The 20773-nt window shown below is 30.5% G+C and overlaps 1 protein-coding gene across 7 annotated transcripts; it reads right to left on the bottom strand.

Moving 5' to 3' along the window:
* Positions 1–3178: 3178 nt before the first annotated feature.
* LOC148275979 (serine protease inhibitor swm-1-like) lies at positions 3179–20464 on the bottom strand. 7 transcript variants are annotated; one of them, XM_088234942.1, is made up of 7 exons: positions 20424–20464; positions 20228–20295; positions 10866–11048; positions 8271–8441; positions 7395–7574; positions 5772–5884; positions 3179–4634 (listed from the first exon to the last, which is right to left on the bottom strand). In XM_088234942.1, exons 2-6 carry the CDS (start codon positions 20292–20294, stop codon positions 5787–5789), a joined length of 699 nt encoding a protein of 232 aa, XP_088091068.1. In that variant the 5' UTR covers position 20295; positions 20424–20464; the 3' UTR covers positions 3179–4634; positions 5772–5786. The 7 variants fall into 7 exon arrangements, with proteins under 7 accessions (XP_088091068.1, XP_088091067.1, XP_088091070.1 ...); XM_088234941.1 differs by lacking the exon at positions 20424–20464 and having other exon boundaries at positions 20228–20415; XM_088234944.1 differs by lacking the exon at positions 20424–20464 and having other exon boundaries at positions 3179–4629; positions 20228–20415.
* Positions 20465–20773: the final 309 nt, after the last annotated feature.

Raw genomic sequence — 20773 nt, 5'->3', positions numbered from 1 at the left:
GAGACTGCAAAAAAACACCTGTGAAATTTATAGATCGCCTGATGTTTGATTAGAAAAAATAAATTTAAAAAAAGAGATTGTAAAATATCTTTCTCACTGTTGCCATATCACACGCGAAATTAAATATATGTTTTTTCTATACGTAGTCGTTAAAATATATTCAGTGACATTTGAATAAACAAGAGTAAAAAATATTTTTGGAGTAAGGAAAAAATTCACGGAGGCGATTTAAATTTTAACATATTAATAATGTTTAAAACATTAACTTTGTGGTCAAACACTCTAACTGATGTGATTAAATATTAGTACATAACCACTTACCGTCTTTTTAAATCTACCGGCTTCGAGACGTACCCGTCTTTTCGTCAGGACACTCCTACACCAACATGCAAATACTAAAATATACCTTCACCTTCACTATCACCGTAATATATATGTAGTATTTCCAAAAATACATAAATCACATGCAGATTTATAGAAATGTGAACGCCTCCGTGGCTAAAATATTTAATCTTGTATTGAAGAATCGGTAGGGAGTTGAGTGGGAGGGGGAGTAGAGGTGGGGTTACCCGATTGGTTAATTTTTAATTAAAAAATAGGGCTGTACTAAAAACTTTTTTGATTATTTATTAAAGGACTTTTTTAAGGTGAAAAATCTCCATATTATTTCATTTAAGTCCTTTTTTATTATTTTAATGTAATTTTGTTACTTTTTTATCCTTATCAAAATCGTGATTTAATGTTATAAGATGATTGGCAAACTAAAAAAATATTATTATTTAAGCATCTCGTGTGTTTTTTAATGCGAATATTGAAGCTACGTGACCTTTTCCCAATGTATCTTGATAGGCACGAGCTGCATTGGAGTTGATAAACTCCTGAATTGTCAAATATATATTATTATTACACGAGGGTTGTGTAAAAAAAAAGTTTCTCAAATTTTTATCAGGTTTAAGGCATTTTTTATTTGAACTGGAAAATACATCATTAGAAAGCTTAGTTTCTTTACTATTTTTCAATATAATCACCAGATTTTTCAACGCATTTTTGTTGACGACAAATCCACTTTTGGAATCCAGCTTCAAAGGAGTCCGCCGCCAGTCTGTGGAGGAATTTGGTGACCGTCCAGTTTGTTGAGTTTATGACTCGAAGGACCACAATAAATTCGTAAAATTATTGCGAGATCTTGAAAAAACTCAGAAGAGCCATCCAAAATCGGCGGAGAGAAAGACTGAAGAAAGGCGTTAGACTGCACCACGACAATGCGCGTCCGCACGTCTTTCTCCAAACCAAGGATTTAATCGAAAATTTTAGCTGGGATCTCGTTGAACAGGCTCCCTACAGCCCTGATCTTAGACCGAGTGACTTCCACTTGTTTCCAAAATTAAACCAACACTTAAGTGGACAACGTTTCAAAACTGATGAAAGAATGTAGAAAGCAGTCACCAAATTCCTCAACGGACTGGCGGCGGACTTCTTTGAAGCTGTATTACAAAAGTGGATTAGTCGTCAACAAAAAAGCGTTGAAAAATCTGGTGATTATGTTGAAAAATAGTTAAGAAATTAAGCTTTCCAATGATGTATTTTTCAGTTCAAATGAAACATGCCTTAAGCCTCAAAAACATTTGAGAACCTTATTTTTTACACAACCCTCGTATTTTAACTAAGCTGAGTGCATGTTTAGACACGGTGGCGCTCGCATCTCTATAAATCTGCATGTGATTTATGTATCTTTGGAAATACTTTATATATACTACGGTGATGATGAAGGAGGAGGTGTATTTTAGTATTTGCATGTTAGTGTAGTGAGTGTCCTGACGAAGAGACGGGTACGTCTCAAAAACCGGTAGACTAAAAAAGTCGGTAAGTGGTTATATACTAATATTTACTAACATTAGTGTGAATTTATCACTTTACGGTGCGGTTCAATTTTTAATATCTATTCACGATTTTCCATGCTTGCGGTTATATTTTACTGGATAATAATATTACCGTGACAAAAATGTTTTTATTCATTATGTACATTTTACAGAAAAATATATTGTTTTTTTTTTTTTACAGCGAACGTTTTTTAGACTAGTACACAAGGCATAACACAGTTGCCCCGGTAATATATGTTAAGTGAACATTCTTTTCAAAAGTATTTTCAAATAATCATTAAGATTACAACATTTTATTTTAACCTCTTTGTTATCAATAAAAATATATATATTTTAAAAATTCATCATCAAAAGGCACATTGTTTTATTAATCTACTGAACAATTTTTAAAATGTTACTTACTAAACTTGGGCCGCGATTATGATGGGAAGCTAAGGACGTCATACCTTCACCATGACGGTATAGTTAAAGATAAATTATCTCGAGCAATTATGAAGCTACACTACCGACACTCCACTACCGACACTCCACTTTCAAATTTTGGGTAGGTACGTCGATATGTAACAAGGGGAAGCGTACATCACGGCACACAAATGTTTAAACGTATTTAAGTGACATAGCTTCATTATGCCGTCAAGATAAATTATCTCGACCGATTACGAAGATACACTACCGACTCCACCTTCAAGTTTTGATGTAAGTACATCGGTTTGCTCCGACGGGTCTAGTACCCTTCAATACGCATTCATTAAAATGGGAGTAAAGGGGCGTATGGATTAACAAAAACGATAACACAGAGGAAGAACTAAACGTAGTTATGCAGAAAGCAGCCAGCTATAGAAAAGTGAAACTGAAATAATAGCACTTTTGTACAAAGAATGAATAATCAAGTCTACACAACAGTTGGAATGTTTTTGACTTTAACAAGTGAAGTGAATAACGAGAACATGAGTTTTTTTTTAATATTACAAACAAGAATCTAATTATGTATTTCCAGTTTCAATGATTTTTAAAGTACCATATTTTTTCTAGTGCTGTGGGTGTTTTCTGCAAATTAAGAAATGCTGTTTTTGTGATCGACACCATTTTCAGATGGTGATTAATACAGTTTTTTGTATGAAAGCGGTCTGGTTCTTTTTAGCAGAACAAAGAATTTACCTTACTGCCCCCGATAAAATGAATATCTTTTTTATTTTTTATTCAGGACTGGCTGCTTTCTGCATAATTACGTTCAACTCAGACCAAGAATTAAAAGAACATGAATTTTCTTTTACAAATATGAAAAAATTGCTCAACTCTCTTCGAATTCATTTATTTATAAATTAATCGCATTGTATACATAATTATTATAAGGGAATCTATATAAAACTAGGGTATTTGAAAATTGGTATGGAATATCCTCAGGTTTAATAAGTTTCCATCATCACATGGCTCAGCCTGTTTTTATCATTAAAATAATCACAAAAATTACTACTCAGAGCCTTGAAATGTAAAGTTTTGTCTGTGCTCCTTTAGGATTGTGAAAAATAGACTCTTGCAGTCGCTTTGATGAATACGCTGGAAGCCTTCTGGATGTTTTAACACGGGCAAAATGGTAAATTTAACACATTGTGTAAAGTAGCCATTTACCAACCAATAAGCCCTGTAAAAGCCTAAACTTCCTTTTACCCCATTCAAAAATGTTTTTTTTCTATGTTGCAATAGATTTCAAAATATTTTCAAATAAATGTGTCGGTGAATATCAAAATCGGTAAAATCTATTTTCGGTAAAAAATATTTTTTAATCAAAACTATAAAAAATATTAAGATTACATGGGTTGTTTATATCGAAAGTGGAAAAATCCAACGTTTTACTATTGTTTTTAAAGTTTGAAATTTCATTTTCAAAATCGGCAACACGATTTATTTAAAAAACCAGCAATATCCGATGTGGCTAATCAGATTGGTGCATTTTTTCAATATGGATGCAAGTTTACATTTGACAATGAGCATGTAATGACTCGTTGCTTTTGTTTTTATTTTCCTTTTGAGTTTTTTTTATAGTTAAAGGTGATTAATTATTCTTAGTGAAAATCCTTACATGTGCAATACATTACATGATAAATTCAAATAGATTATATGATATTTATGAATGATTTTTTTCAAAACAAGTTAAATCCACTTCCAAAATAAACCTTTATTTTTTATGGATCCTGTTTGAAATCTTATTATTTCATTTGTAAAAAACACTTTTAAAACGTTCTTAAAATTTAGATCATGCTTTTTTAATAAATTAATCAAATTACGATAATCTGTTTCAGAAAAAAGCTATTTCTGAATAATCGTTTAGTCAGGATGCAAACGACTTTTTATATTAACCGACACATGTATTTTATGCCAATAATGTTGGAATCAAACCTAAGACCGAAGGCATGATGGCAAAATACGCTGACCCCTCGACCACATGTAATTATAATTTCAACTATAAAAATTAGTACAATAATATTTTTAAAGGTTTTCAAAGTTGGCATAAATAAACTAGTCCATTTTTGAGTTTCGTTGCGCTGGAGTATTTTGCTTGAATATTGGGAATAAATAAGCACCCATTTTTCTTATAAAATATTTTATGTAATACATAATAAGTAAATGATAACTATTCAACCTTACAACTCGTTCATTTTTTGTGGTTGTAGAAAAATGTTTATTTTAGATGTTCTATAATTTTCATTAAACTCCAGTCGATTTCAGATGTTTCATATAATTCTTATGACTGTGCTGAAAAATAAAAATAACATTTTAACAAAGAGAAAGATTAAAAACAACAGTATTTTATAATATATGTTTATAAGCCTAAACTCTATACAGTGGAATATTGTGTATCTTTTAAAATAAAATATCTAATTTTAAGGAGTCCTTTTTAGATAGTAAAAATAAAATGTTAAAAAAATATATATTTACTTAGATACTTTTTGTATATAAAATGTAAATACATGTATAAAAATAAATGTAAAACAAACTCCCTCTCTGAACACGAGTTTTCACTAGAGGAAAAAACGTTATTTATTACTATGTATGTACCAACCACTTGGTAATTTTATACTTGTTTTATCAAGAATAAAAAAAATGTACGCACTCTGGTAAAAAAAATATTTTAAGGGTTCGGGCACAAAAAAATGTCGATAGCAATTAAAATGATAAAAACTTTGATAAAATATCATATATTTTAGTTTGAAGTAATGTAAGATTTTTACATATTACAAGCTGACCTGACGGAAGTTTTCTTGCACGAACGTTAGCTTGCCTGCTATTAGCTGTTTGAGCTAACGTTTTTTCGATATTCAAATTTTCCATGAACTATGTACATATATCCTAAGTGACATTTAACATTGAGTTTGATATTTCACCTACCGGGTCCAATTGTAAATCTAAACCATCCTTCTCAAACACACACAAAAAAGTTTCATCATATTCGGTCCAGCCGTTTAGGAGTTTAATGACATACATAAGAACAGAATATTTTTATTTATTTATTTTATACTCAATATATTCACTTAATATTTATAAAGACACAAGTCCCAGCTCTATGGAACCAGAGTCCTGTGTTGAGTTGGGACGAATGTGTGCATAAAACTTTGACAATCAATATCACCATATATACTACATAGAACAAAAACATAATTTAAACATAATCAAATATAAAAAAGTACATGCAATAAAACAGCAATTAAAATTTATTTAAAAATAAAATTGAAATAAAAACAACTCAAATTACAATAACATCTCACTTAGAAACATAAAGAATACATCATGGTAGCAAAACGTCTTCCTCACAAAAGTAACTTAAAAACATTTGCCGTAAAGTGAGATTGAAAATATGTTGTAATTAGGTACTTTTATTTTAATGACAATTACCTCTTTACTTTTTTGTCATTCTTTAATTTTTTTCATCCATATTTTGATTTCATCATTGAACATTTTCTTCTCTATGCCCAAAATATTTTTAAGATGCGTTTCAGTTGGTTTAGCTGAAAAATAATTTTTAAATCTTTGACCAAAAAAACTATGTTTATAGAATAAATATTTTTATTTTTATTTTATACGTACATATAAAATAATTGTACAACTGTGTCTTAATTTATGCATTTAAGATATTAGGAGTATTGTCATTTTTTACAACATTTTAGACACATACAATCATGAAAAATACTTATGGAAAATAGAGAAGTAAATAGGTCATTTCAAACGTATTTTTATCAAACGAAGTAGCATTAAATTATTTATTTTAATATTTAAAAAACACACGATATGAAATGATGTATATTTGAGTAAATAAAAAATCATTCTTAAGTCAAAAATTGGTAAGCTTTTGTTCTATTAAAATGGCCAACATTTATCTGTGTTGAGCTAACTGCGCGTATCACAACAGCTGTGTTTAAGGACAAACAAAGTATAGGTATGTATATTTGCTCAATAGTCGCAAGTGGATGATTGTGTGTATATGTTTGTGTAGGAATTAGTGAGTGTGTGTGTACGTTTATAATATGGGTGTGTGTACTAATGTCCTGATGGTACCGTGTTTTTTCCAAAACCAATGGGCAAGGGTACATAATATTAAAAATTAAGCAAGAATAATTTCATTTGGATTTTTTTGTAAAAATTAAGTAGAAATTATTAAAGCACACGTCATACTGTGTTCATATAATTGAAAAAACAAACCAGAACTCATTTTCCAATTTTGTGAATTTTACACAAAAAGGGTTTATTGGTAGAGATAGGTAATGAATGAGAAGTATTCGATATAAAATTAATCGTTTCTATGAATTTTCCGAATATGACATCAAAATAACGTAATTCAGTTTTAAAGTGATATTGAAATCCAAGCAAATAACCCGAAATAAGTCATAAGCAATAAAAAATTGTTTTCAATTAAATCAAGAAATGTGAATTTTAGTACATACACGGGTACTTTTTGTCTTTTTCACACCAATTTCAAAATGCACGCGGAACAATGACGTGTCAATTAACAACAATAATATTGTAAAGTTTGCGTGAAAACTAAACCGTTATTAGAATAATATGTATTTAAAATTGGACTTTCAAAACAATCATTAGGAAAATGAGTATTTTGGCATAAAAACACTTTTTTTGATAGAATATGAGTATTGAACTTTCATATTTAATACATGCCAAATGCGATACTCTTTAATGCAAAATTTTTAGATTGATTTTATTTTACATATAAATTATTTATTTTAATAATTTTATTTTATTCATTATGATTATAATTTTTATTTATAATTTTATTTAGTTTCATTTTATTTTATTTCATTTTGTTTTTTTAAATTTTGTTTTATTTCATTTTATTTTTATTTTTTACACTCATTTAATGATGAAATTAGGAAAACGCAAGTTTTGCTTCTATACACACCTCATTTGGATCCTGACTAAACAATATAAACCGTGAAAAATTTCGAAATCATTACACGACAGTTTTTTTAATTTACTTATGCTTCATAAATAATTATTGATACTTACGACAATTTTCGGGTAAGATACAATTTTTGCTTTCATCCCTTACGTAACCTTTTTTACAAAAACATCCAGTTACACATTCTTTTGTACAAATAATCAGATTATTCTTGTTTTCGCATGATTTTGGACACGCAGTTCCACATTCCTGATATTCCTCGCTTTTTCGACGACACTGTCGGTTTTCTAAAAAAAGAAATACAAACCATTTATGTATCGAAAACTTATTGCTATTTTAAAGTTACTTACATTTCAACAATATTTTAATTTTGTCCAAATTTTAAAAGACATGAGGTTAGTTACTAAAACCAATATATTACAACCGAGATTGAAAACATTTTTGAGAAGAGGATATAGGAGTCTAGGTATTCAAAAATACTAAACTTTAAAAACTGTGTAACATTCATCTCTCAGCCTATAATAATTTAACAAAAATAAACAAATGAAAGAATTGGGGAAATATGGATGTTCGAACAAAGGCAAAATCATGAATACTCCAAATAATGTAAAGTGGTCATAAGTCCTGTAAATGCCTAGACTTCCATATTTCCTTCTCATTTTTCCATCTGCATTCTTCAGAGTATATTTTTTTTAATATACGTACTTTTACAATCATGACCATGTCTTCTTAAAATAATAAAGGATTATCCAACTATTTTGTCGCTTTAGTTAAATTATAGTCATATTGCTCAGAATATTCAGGCTTGAGAAATCTAAATAACGTTATTGTGATCTTATCGGGAATCAAACCCGGAACCTCTATGCGTGCATGAGACTAGCGTAGCTTCTACCTCAGGAGAGCATTTTTCTTGAAAAGTAAGAGCTATTCTTATAACTTGAGTCATATTTATGATTTATTATTAACAAGTTAAATATAAATACCACATGTCTCCAGGGGGCCACAATCTCCATCAGGATGTCTGACAAACCCATCCTTACATACGCATCCAGAAATACAAGGTCCTTTGCAAACACTGGACATATTGGGTTTTTCGCATGTATCCTGGCAAGCATTATTTCTGCATTTAGAATGCTTTTGGTTTTTAGGACAGTCTGAAAATCAAATTAGTTATATCAATAATGTTTTGAGTAGGTTTATCTAAATTTAAATCAAAACTGATGTAAAAGAGTAAAAAAATGAAATTGTAGTTTAATCTTTGTCCAAGAATATTACTATGAATCATCTAAAGGGGGTGGGGATGAAAGCATTTTGTTTTTTCTTTCGTGCGATTACACTTTATTTCATATATGGCCACACTGATAATTAAACGTCAAATTTATAACTATAATAATAATTATGGTTTGTTAACAATAATAACAATTTGTTTGTCTACTACATACACACTTAGGTAATAGATTTCTCTGGATCATGTCTAGTCTGCCTAACTAGGTACAACCTGTTTTAAGGCAGACATTTTTATGCAAAATAAACAATAATAATACTACCTACTAGTTCATTTATTATACAGTTATACAATATTAATTTATACCATTTATTATTTAAGAATGTTTTTGAAAAAAAAATTCTCTACCCAAACTCAGTAACCAATTTTTTTACAAATATATTAAATTGAATCCAGGTCATGGTTTTGCAATGTTCGGGTAATAAATTGAATATTTTGAGGCCCAAAAACCTGAAATTTCTCTGCCCAAATTTAGAGTTTGTGGTAAATCCCATGACTCATCCTCTAGTTTGACTTCTGGTTATGTGGGAGTATTTCTTTTGGGATTTGGGAGTATAATTTGCTTTCACAAACATTAAAATTCTAAAAATATATAATTGCCTTATATCTAAAGTCTTCAAATAACTTGACGCTGGGATACCTGAAGGGGTTTTTTAAAATTATTATAATTGTTGATTTTTGATCAGATTTGAGAGGTTTTAATATTGATTGATTAGTGCTTCCCCATCCTATTATGCCATAAGTTAAAAATGAGTTACACAAAATTAAATAAAGTTGTATGAGCTTAATTAGTAATTAAATGTCATATATCGACTTGAAGATATTTCAAATTTTTGGTGTATATTTAATGTGTTCTGTCCATTTAAAATATTTATCAATAATTATTACCAAATATTTTATATGGTGTACTGATTCAAGTAATTTAGATCATTTTTTAATTGAAGGTTTTGTTTAGGCTGTCTGGCTGCTGTTTGTTAATGTTGAACTATAAATTATCAATTATAAAACGGTTTTAAAAACAAAAAAAAATGTTGATCAATTCATCCTTATGAGGAAGTTAAGTGTTTTTGGAATTTTTATTTTGTTAATAGACTATGAAACTAAGACAATTTTTTTTTGTTTCTTATATTTATATATCGTATTATCAGCGTTATGATTTTTTAAAGTATTGTAATTTCGAAATTACTCCACGTGTGACGTCAGAGATTCTTCTCTGTCAGTTCTCCCGAATGGTTCGTTACAGCAGTGTTAAAGCAATCCGGATATCCTTCACAGCTCTCATATCATTAATTGGTCCATATGAACCAGTGACATCGTTCAAAGTAGTGCGTTATTAAATTTATTTATTTTTTTCGTACATTTTCAAGAAACTTTGCCGTACAATTAAATGCTCTAATTTTTACGGTGCGCAAAAAATATTTTCTGTATCCAATTTCCCATAGGGCTGAAGTTCCTTACTAAGCGTTTTAAGTCATTCTTAAAGTCGCAATAATGTTCCAAATGAAAATCGTCATTTTTGGTTTTACGTTTTCCCTTTTTTTGCCACTTAGTCATAAGTATGACCATATATGAAGCAAAGTGTTGTCGCATGCAAATAAAAAAAAAGTTATTTTATCTCTACTCCTAAGAGACTAATAATTGCACACGCAGGGGGGAGGTCTCTATTTTTTTTTCTCTTCGTTAATGTATACGAGTATTTTATTTTATTTTATTTTTATTTGGGAAATCAACAGTTCAACATACATATTTTTAGTAAACAAACAGATATAGTGTATTAACTCAGAACTAATAACAGATTTCCACATAGTACACAAAGTTTGCATCTCATAAAACATTTGATGCGTTATTTATTATTATTTGGGAATGCATTTAGAATATATTTTTAGAAGTTGTGCCTGAACATCACAAAATACGGTTTGGATATTTTACCCTTAAACTTAACGCCTTTTAACGGATAACTCGTAGATAATGCTAAAAAATAGTTCAAATAAAAAATAATGCGCTCGGACGTGTTTACTTCGCCGTGTCTGTGGCCTTAAGCTGTAACTAATTCGTTTCGTAAATTAATTCGTATCGTATGAGAAAAAACGAGAGCATAATATGGTTTAGATTGCGTTAGAATGAGATGGATAAATACGAACGAACGAACAAACTTACGAAACGAAATTTTGACAGAATAATCCTACTGGACACAAACTGCACTCGAACGACAGGGCATAAAATGCGCGATTTCTTCATGGTCCCCAAATATTACAACTAAACTTTTCATAAAATTGGATTTATTTTTACTAACGGCACAGTTTTTCTGGGACACAGATCCCATCTTCGTTCCTCAGGAATCCTTCTTTACATTTGCAACCGGGGAAACAGCCGGGAACGACAATACAGTATGATAATTTCTCTGGTTCAGAGCAAGTGTCCAGGCATCCGTGGTTTCCGCATTCGGAGAACTCCTCATTTTCCTTGCATTGGATATCTTCAACAAAGAAAAATCAATTGATAATAACAGTGAGCACTTTTTTCCAACCACTCTTTTTCACCTTTAATTTTTGAAATGACTAAAATGCTTGTTTAAGTCTTTTCTTTTTTTATACCGTTTTTCTCATTCCCTTTCAAAAAAATAAAACGAAAACTAAAATTGCATTGTAATTAATGTAAGAATATACTTATACTCGTATATAAACAAAATAATACACTTGACACTCCGTAACGTACCTATGGTGGTGTGCTACATAAAAAATGAAAGTTATTTCTAAATTTATTTATTTTTTAAACAAACCATAATCATCACACCGTTTCCCCATATGGGTACACAGATAGGATAAAACACCATATCACTCTGTCTTTGCAAACAAATCTAGCTTTCTCTACATGAATACGTCTTCTCATGCATACGCGCCGATTGTTCCGACATTTTACCACTTCAATTGTTTGTATGATTTGGTCATGACATGTATTTCTCGACCTTTCTGTATTTCTGGATCCACCAACATTCGAATCGTAAATCAATTTAGTACTTCTTTTGATGTTCATTCGCTCTACATGTCCAAACCAACGCAGAGCTCCTTTCTTGCTTTTGTCAATGCTTATCTTAACCTTACACAATGTACGGATCTCGACATTTGTGCATCTATCGTACATAGTTTTACCAGACATTCGCTTGAGAGATCTCATATCGACACCATCCTATTTAAAATCGAAGTACAACATGTATGCACATTTAAATATGCTTTTTCAAATACGATCGTTTTTTTTTTAATTTTCGTATGTTCGTTTGTATTTTTTGTCGTAATATCGTGATAAATAAGTAAACATAAATGATATAATATTATGTAGGTAATAAAATAACAATAAATAAAAAATATGTTTTAGTACATTAAGTATTAACTTTCTCGTCAAACATTTTGTTAAATGTTATTAAATATTTTAATGCAACCATTTACCGACTTTTCCATGTCTACCGGTTTCGAGACGTACCCGTCTCTTCAAAAGGACATCAACTAAACTAGCATGCAAAACCCACTATGTACCTTTGCCATAGTTGTTGAACAAAAGTATAAAACCAAAGTGGCGATTTGAAACAACATGCCTTTAGTAGGCAATCCTTACATGCACCATGTATGGTTTGGTTACATCTCGAAACCGGTAGAGCTAGAAAAGTCGGTAAGTTGTTATGTACAAATATATCTATTAACATTTATTTAACAAAATATTGCGGTCGCATTGTCCTCGTGTGAACACGCATGAACAGGACCTTGTGACAATAATATTCTGCTCGGCGTGTATGCGTCGCTCCCGTGCATTTTTTCTGCCGAGTTTGGGGGCAGAAAAAAATCTTGTTTATTATTTAGTTCGTTATTTAATCATTCAAATACATTCTGGTATAAAAAAAGTAATATTTTAAGTGAACTCGTTCGTAATAAACGCCGTCGTGTATTTATTTTCGCAGAGCTCACGTGTGAACTGCGGTCAAATTTTCGTATTTTATTTATTTATTTATTATCATATCATATGCAAAAAATCAAACATTTATTGTAATTAGCTGTTATTTACCCCGTTTTTAAGCAGTAAAAAAATATAAAAAACAGTAATAAATACAAACAAAAAACAGATAAAAGTAAAAATATAGTGAAAAACATGTTAAAAACATATTTAAACCCCAGTAAAATACGTAGTAAAAACACAAAACATTAGAAACTATGTAATAAAAATACATGTTTATGGTAAAATTACAATTCAATTTAATTTTTTTTTTATCAGCTTATGTACTTGTACATAACAAAAATATATTTAAGGCATACATGAGAGAAAAAAATTACTAAACAATTTAAATATGATAAAATAAAAATACCCAGTAATTAGGGTAAAAGGAAGCTATCCTATCATCGGCAGACTGGGTCTGCAAGTAGGAAGATAAAACAGCTTATGTTGCCTTTGTCCAAGGAAGTTATTGGGATCTTATTAAATTGATCGTGAAACCACGGATCAATCGGAAAAAATACATAAGCAAATATGCATTTATTCTTCTCTCCAAACTACTGTAGCCAAACATACCCACTATGACGGGTCTGACGGGTTCAACCACGGATAGTATCTGTACAAAAATTTCTTCTGAACCATTTCCAGCATAACAGACTACTTCAACTCGCGGGGTGCCCAGATCAGAGATCAGCACTCAAGTCTGCTTAGCACCAACGAGCATTCAAGAACGCCTTAGCTGTTCGGAGAACAAATCCTAACATTTTGCGAGCATTGTCACAAGCATAAAATTTCAGTTTAGTTTCAAACATAACTCTTGGGTCTTTGACATTGGAAGTTTGTTTGAGTGAACACTCTCCAATACAGAACCACATGGAGATAGTTTTTAATAGCCTAGTGCATGACAAAATACAACATTTAGAAACATCAAAATTAAATTGGTTCTGAGTTTTCCAATCAAATATATTATTTATACAGGATTAGAGAAGGCGGCAATCATCCAAGATGAAAATCTCCAGAAACAATGTAAGGTCATCAACAAACAACGAAACTCGGAAATAATATACCACGCTTAGTAATGTCATTTATGAAAATGGATAGTAAAAGCGGACTTAAATTAGAACCTTTTGGGACTCCTAAAATACTATGTGACAAATTGACTCCTGTTTTTAAAATGGTTTTTATTTTTTTTTATTTAAACAAATTTTATCATTTACGTAACACCATTTATTTTACTTACTTATTCTTCATGTCAAAATCATATTTAAAAAAAACATTAAACACAGAGTAAAAAGTAAAGAGGATCCCATAAATTGGGAACGCTGGGACAATATTATTTTATCAATAATATTGTCCCAGCGTTCTGTCATGCGTGGTTGAGGTTCTTCACTGAGTTGGAACATGACAATATTGTCTTATCTATTGTATTGTCCACGTATTAACCATAGTGTGGGAAGGGAATGATGATGAGTTGTCGAGTCGAAAAAACTCGTCCAGGATTCTTGTTTTATTTTACAAGCAGAAATGTATTATTTATCCGACTAACTTACTTTATTGTTAATTACTCGTAAACTGATCCGTAAAAAAGTTTGAAATATTAAAAAATATTTTAAAGTATTGTCTAGTATGCAGAGTGCAGTTAAAATAAATTAGTCAGATGAATCTCATCTCAATTCATAAATAATTCAGCTATTTGACCTCACAAAAATCAACAGATGGAAGATTAGAGGATGTTGTTCAAACTTGGTGGACTGGTAAATGTTACATAGTATATATAGTGACCACTTAAACCAGCCAATTACATTTCATTAGCCTTGTAAATGACAGACCACCATATCTCTAAAATGTTCTCCGTCTCTGTTGTAGTGTGCCAACAATAAAAACAGCTCGTGTTAAATATACCATTTTATTGTGATTTAAAAAAAGAAATTTGATTTAATAATTGTTTTTTTTTTCATTGATGTGCTGTGTTATTTTTTAATAATGTTCTTGTTATTGAATATGTATATTTTTTTTATTTTTAAATGATACTCTTATTTTGTTTTTTTAATACTACTATATTTTACTATTATTTTGTTGATTTAAATGATACTACTATTTTGTATATTTGATTATGTGTGATTCTTAATTTTGTATAATTTATATTTTAAAAATTATTTCTTATTATCTTTTTTGCATTGTATTCTTTGGAATTTGATTATTTATTACATTTACATTTTTTTCTAGATTGTTATTCTATGTCATGATAATTTGATCTATTTAATTTTACGATGTATTTTATTGTTATTTATTGTGGCTTGACACGGGCATAGACTAAAAAGCCTTTTTAAGTTCATAAATATTTAATTTTGTAATTTTGAATGATTAAATAAATAAATTAAAAATTCATATTTTTGCTGTAGGTACTATATTATTGTTGTTTATTATTGTTCCAACTCAAAATATTACTTAAGTCCCATGGAGTGGGACTTTGTATCTCAATAAATATAAATTAAATTGCAAATAAAAAACAAAACAAATATTTTTTTAATCGCTGTCACATGTGTAAGTAGATAAAACCAGTTTTTAAAAATAAATATAAACATTTTAAGGAGGTATTTTAATGTAAATGTATTGTAAACAAAAAAAAACTATTTAGCGTTTATCTATTTGACTTCTGACATCATTATCAACTTTTGGTTATTAATATAAACAGAGTAGTTAGATACATATTCTCTTAGCAATTCTATAATTTTTGTGTGGACTATAGAAATACGAATAAGGGTTCTGTGATCATAGCGGGCTGTAGTTTTTTTTTTTTTTTAATTTTTGAGGGTTGGCAACACTGATTGGTAGAAGTTGATCTCCTAATAGTTTGAGCATCGCAGGAACACGGTAGTACGTAAACTCACGGTGTATCATCCAGTTGTGTGAAAGTTGTCGGTAAGAAATTCGCCAATTGCGAGCCACACTACCGAAAGCAATAACACCTAAAAAAATTTTTTCGCGAATCAAAACGGTTTACAACGAAAGTTTTAGAAATAGAACAATTGTGTTTAAGTTGTGTATACTAATTCCACATCTGCTTTAAAATTAAAAACCATTATTTCGGGCAAAAAAAATATGACTTTAGTGTTTTGGGACCGAAAAGGTATCATTTTAGTCGAATTCCTGCCTCAGAGGGAGAACCATCAATGCACAACGATATTGTGAGACTATCAAAAAACTCAATAGTAGCACTCGAAACAAAGGACGGGAATGCTGAAAGAGGAGTGTGCTTGTTGCACGACAACGCCCGTCCTAACACACCCTTACCACCACCCTGGCGCTCTTGGACTTATTTGGATGTGATGTTTTAAACCACCCTTCGTGTTTTCCTGACTTGGTGCCTTCAGATAATCATCTTTTCACCTCCCTGAAGGCAGGAACGTTCTTCGAAGAGGACATAAAGAAACTTGTATCACGGCTTACCACATGTATTGAACTGGATGGCGGTGAAGTGAAAAAATAATCTATAAGTGTTTTATTTTTATTTTTAAATGAACTTTTTCTAAAAAACAAAAAAAAATCTAGTAAATTCACTTTCTGAACATGACTTGTAGATTAAACCGTTGGTATTTCTAATACAAGTCGTGTTTTATTAGATTAAAAAAAAATAATATACCGTTGTTGCCTAAACGCTGCAAAAAAATATATGCTAGATCAATGAAAAAATATTACATTACAATAGGTAGGCAAAATGCATACGAATATTAATTAATCCTTCGTTAATTTAATTTAATTTAATATTTTAGAACCACAACAGCCATTGAGGCCCAATTACAGTGGTAAATTACAGCACATTACACCCAGGATTGAGATGAATCACTTTTTTTGTTCTCACCGGGAGTCGAACCCAGAAAATTTCGTGTGTGTTTCACCAAGAAGGCCACCAATCAATGTATTAGCGCCATTCAGTGAACCAAGTAAACATACAAATTTCGTTTGTGTTAGAAGGCAAATAAACATATTTTATTTTAAAGTGTTGTCACGCACACATTAGCAAAGTTTAACGGACTCTACCTACTTTGAAATAAGGGCTCTTCAGATTAAAAACCAAAATAATTATTGATTTATTTATTTAAAATTTACATGTTTATTACATCACATCAGTCAATTACAATGTAAGTTGGCACACGAGTATTATAAAAACAGTGCATAGTAGAAAATTTGAAGGTATCTATATAAACATGTAATCCATAAAAACTATGTGAACTAAATCACCAATACACAAGAAAATAGTTCGAGAGAAGTCTGCAGCAGCTAATCACTAGATCCATTTCTTTTGGTAGGCTGTTCGACAAACCAATCATCCGGGAGGACACAGGCATCGTCCATGGTAATGAAATAAATAAGAAATATTTTTTATTTATTACATTACAAAAAACGCATAAAAACACATGAATCCAGGTCAAGACCGCCAAACTACGAATTATTATCATTTTAAATAAAGCCAAACAAACTTCACCTTGGCACTTGGCACTAAAACCATTAATGGTTTTATTAAAAAAAATATATAAATCTCGTTAGCAATAAAATAACATATTTTTATACCTTCAAATAAAAAACTCTTTTAATTTTAACAACATATGAAATTAGTGGAGTTTGAACATAAACAGAAAATGTTTTTTTTACACCGTTTTTGTATTTTTTCAATGGACATTAGTTCTTCCGACTTCTTCCGATCAATGGCATGAAGAAACGATGTTAGCCCCCTCTTTAGCTTTGCAATACCACCACATTTCCATTTTATGGGATTATTTGTTGTTTTATATAACAGTTTTTGTTGCCTTGATCCTGCATTTAAGAAAAACAAATGGCCTACGTTGCCGCCTCTAGCTCTTAGATATGCAGCTGATGCACTTTAAAATGTTCGATTTATGTGGGAGAAACCAATATTGTGACGTAGATCACCAGTTGTGGTGAAGATCACTCATTAGCGATCGGCTAATGGTCGATTCTAATACTGGGTCAGTAAAGCTAGGGTTTCCTAGGAGAGCGGTGCCCGTATTTTAACGGTCGTAGTGAACGGTGATGCAGTGGACAGCCGTCGTAACGCCGACTAGAGAGTGGTTTCCTAGGGAAACGGTGTTAAATGGTATTGATAACACCGTTTTCCTAGGAAACCACACTCTAGTCACCGAGTATTTATTTTGAAAACATGAAGGTGTTTATTGAATATTTTGTGATCATAATTACAATAATGAAAAGAGTGTAATTAAAATGCACAGTACAATTTATATCGGAAAAAATATGTGTGCACACTTATTGATAAACAATAAATCTTGTTATTTATATGTATACTTAAAACATTCTTCACAACTTCGCATTCTAGTTCAACAGTAATTGACTATAAAAATATAAAAAAATCAAATTTAAATTGCCCCTTGTTCTTGGAAGGATTATAATAAGTAAAATGCAACACTTTAAAAAATGATTTGAAAAATAAAAAATAATGAGATAAAGTATTTTAGTAAATTAATATTACATTTTCTTAATGCATTGTACTTTTTTTTATAAACAAAACCCTCTAATCCAACACCGAATTTTTAAAAAAAGGTAGAACATTTGGTTAAAATTTAATACAACGTTTTTAAAATCAACATCCTGTAGATTTTAAAAGCGTTAGTGTGAGTTTTCTGAACGCGTCAGCTTAAGTTAAACAACCAGTACGCGTAGATGTTTTTAATCCTGTGCATCAGGCTAAAATGTGGTGTAGGAAGTCGATCAAAATCCTACATTCAACATCTCGAGAGTGGTCCCACTTTGCTCTTCAAAAGGTTGCTTTTCACTTTGTAATCAAATAAAAGTCTGTACTTACATGAATTTTGAACACTGTTTATTAAAGATTAAATGAATTCCAATTAAAAATGAACGAGATTCGCCATTGAATATATTCCAAAGACAAATGAACGCTGAAGTTAGAATTGATATATTTTCACTTCGCGGTTGACAATAATTTCGAGTCGCGAAGGTCTCGAATCTTGGTTGTGGGTGGCGAGCTGCAAAGGTGGAGAAGAGAAGGAGTGATCAGTGCGTCGATGCTTTTATATGTTTACCTACGTCACTGATTATCTGTGTTTGTTGTCTATTGCTATTCTACTGACAGTTCCCGGTACCTAGTTCAGAGGCACCACAACCCGTTTAGAAGCTTACTATGGCAAATCATGAATAATTTTGAGTACCTTTTCGGTGCAAATTCATAGTAACTAATCACAAATACATTTGGTCAACGATTTATTAAATAAAACCAACCATTTTATAGAATTGACTAAGAGTTTATGCTAGTGCAGTTAATTAATAACTCAACAGTGTTGATCGCGCAACCGTTACTATAGTAAAACTGTATTTTTTATTTTTTACTCACATTTTTAAATAATAAAATTATCATCTTTATCGTCAAACCCATATCCGTACCAAGTGGTGCATAAGGCACTGCATTTTATATCAAATGCAGCGTATCTCGATCATCTGTTTCAGGCAGGTAAGGAGATCAGTCCTTCGTTTCAGGTGTTAAATACTTCAGTGAAATTATTTGACCTTTTCGTAATGTAAAGCTAAAAACTAATATAACTTATACCACTTTGAAAACAGGCAAAAGAAAAAATGATTAAAGGTAAGTACTAAACATACATGTGGCCTCCGGGGTGTTAGCTAAGACGCTTGACTCACGCACGAAAGATTCCGAGTTCGATTCCCGGTGAAAACACAAATATTACATGTGATTTTTTTCAACCCTGGGTGTCACGGGCTGTGGTTCACCAACGTTATTGGGCCTCCTGGCCTATGTGTCAAGTAAATAAAAACAATTATATTCACGTATTTAATTTGTATTTTTTTAATTAAATCATTTTATTTTTCAAGTGCTACAGAAACAGATACATTGTTTTGTTTTTTTAGACACAAGAAATATATTTTTTAAATATTCTAAAAAATCAAACATAAAAAAAAACGATAGAAAATGTGAGAAAATACACAGAATGTATAGATAAATGATAGGTAGATAAAGGTTAGCAAAGAAACAATGATGAAGTTCAGCACTACTAGAAATTGGATATAAATAATGTATTCTTACACGCGGTAAAAAATAGAGCATTCAATTATAAGGTGAAGTCTTTTGAAAATGAATGAACAAAATAATAAAAATGGTTTTAATAAAATAGAATTACTTTGTAAGACGCTTCTATTTCTTCCAAAGTTCCCAATTGAGAGATTTGTGATAGATTTCCGGCTCACCGTAAGTTAACTGACCAATCAGCAGACTCCATCGAGAAGAAGGGGAAGAAAGCTTGAAACGTCACACGCGGAGTAATTTAAAAAATACAAAACTTTGAGAAATCACTGCGCTGATAATACGATACCTATTTTTTTGGATTGGTTTAATAGTCTATTAACAAATAAAAAAGTATGAAAACCACTGAACTTCCTCATTACAAAAAATAAAAGTTCTTACAAACTTTTGAATTGAAAATACAGAGACACTACATTCAATCGATATGGAATTCATTGTACAGTGTCAATTTTAGATCTTAGCATTAAATTTTTTTTAGAATGTACTCACTCTATAAACGCTTGGGCGCTGACATAATATACGACATACAAAAATGCCAATAGCATGACATCTATGGAATATATATAAAAACAACAATTAACACTCACATTGTATCGTGCACTGGTAATCCTGAACGAAATACATCAAGATGGCGCAAAATATTACCGTCTTCATTCTGAAAAAGTATGCTTTTATTATTATTCAAACGATAATTATTCAACGTTAGATTAAATGGCGAATCAGTGTCTGTTATTTTCTAAGCGGGCGTGATATTGCGGACTACATAGTATAAGCAATATTTACAACTGACAACGGCGACCTTCATGTTTAATGAAGACATTTTATTCTATACAACACATGACTAACAATGCAACGAATCGTGATTACAATAAAATGGTTATGGCTTTTTAATTATTAAAAGACTTGTTCGTATTCGTGTCTTAATAGTCAATCCCGATCGTTGAAATAAATAAGTGTCTTAAATTAACCGTTTTTATGAACTTATAAACAGAACTTATTAAAATTATAAATTGTTTTTTTTTTATAACATACTCGTACAAGATAATTGAAAAACAAACTCATACTTACTATCTAGATTAGTTAAACATATGTACTCATTCAATAAGGAATTCAGTATTTTTTTTATATTTGTT

This window comes from Micrasema longulum, unplaced genomic scaffold, assembly GCF_059751315.1.
Source record: "Micrasema longulum isolate JH-2025_06_02 unplaced genomic scaffold, ASM5975131v1 h1tg001306l, whole genome shotgun sequence".
Lineage (NCBI taxonomy): Eukaryota > Metazoa > Arthropoda > Insecta > Trichoptera > Brachycentridae > Micrasema > Micrasema longulum.
Note: the sequence above shows the minus strand (reverse complement) of the source record. Positions and strands in the feature narration are given on the sequence as shown.

What these genes read in the sequence shown, in the direction of transcription:
- LOC148275979 (XM_088234942.1), bottom strand. Translation starts at nt 20,294, where the DNA reads ATGAAGACGGTAATATTTTGCGCCATCTTGATGTATTTCGTTCAGGAT. An exon ending in TTACCAGTGCACGATACAAT is followed by an intron (nt 11,049 to 20,227) that starts GTGAGTGTTAAT and finishes TCTTTGTTGAAG; the next exon opens with ATATCCAATGCAAGGAAAAT. An exon ending in TATCTTACCCGAAAATTGTC is followed by an intron (nt 5,885 to 7,394) that starts GTAAGTATCAAT and finishes ATTATTTTTCAG; the next exon opens with CTAAACCAACTGAAACGCAT.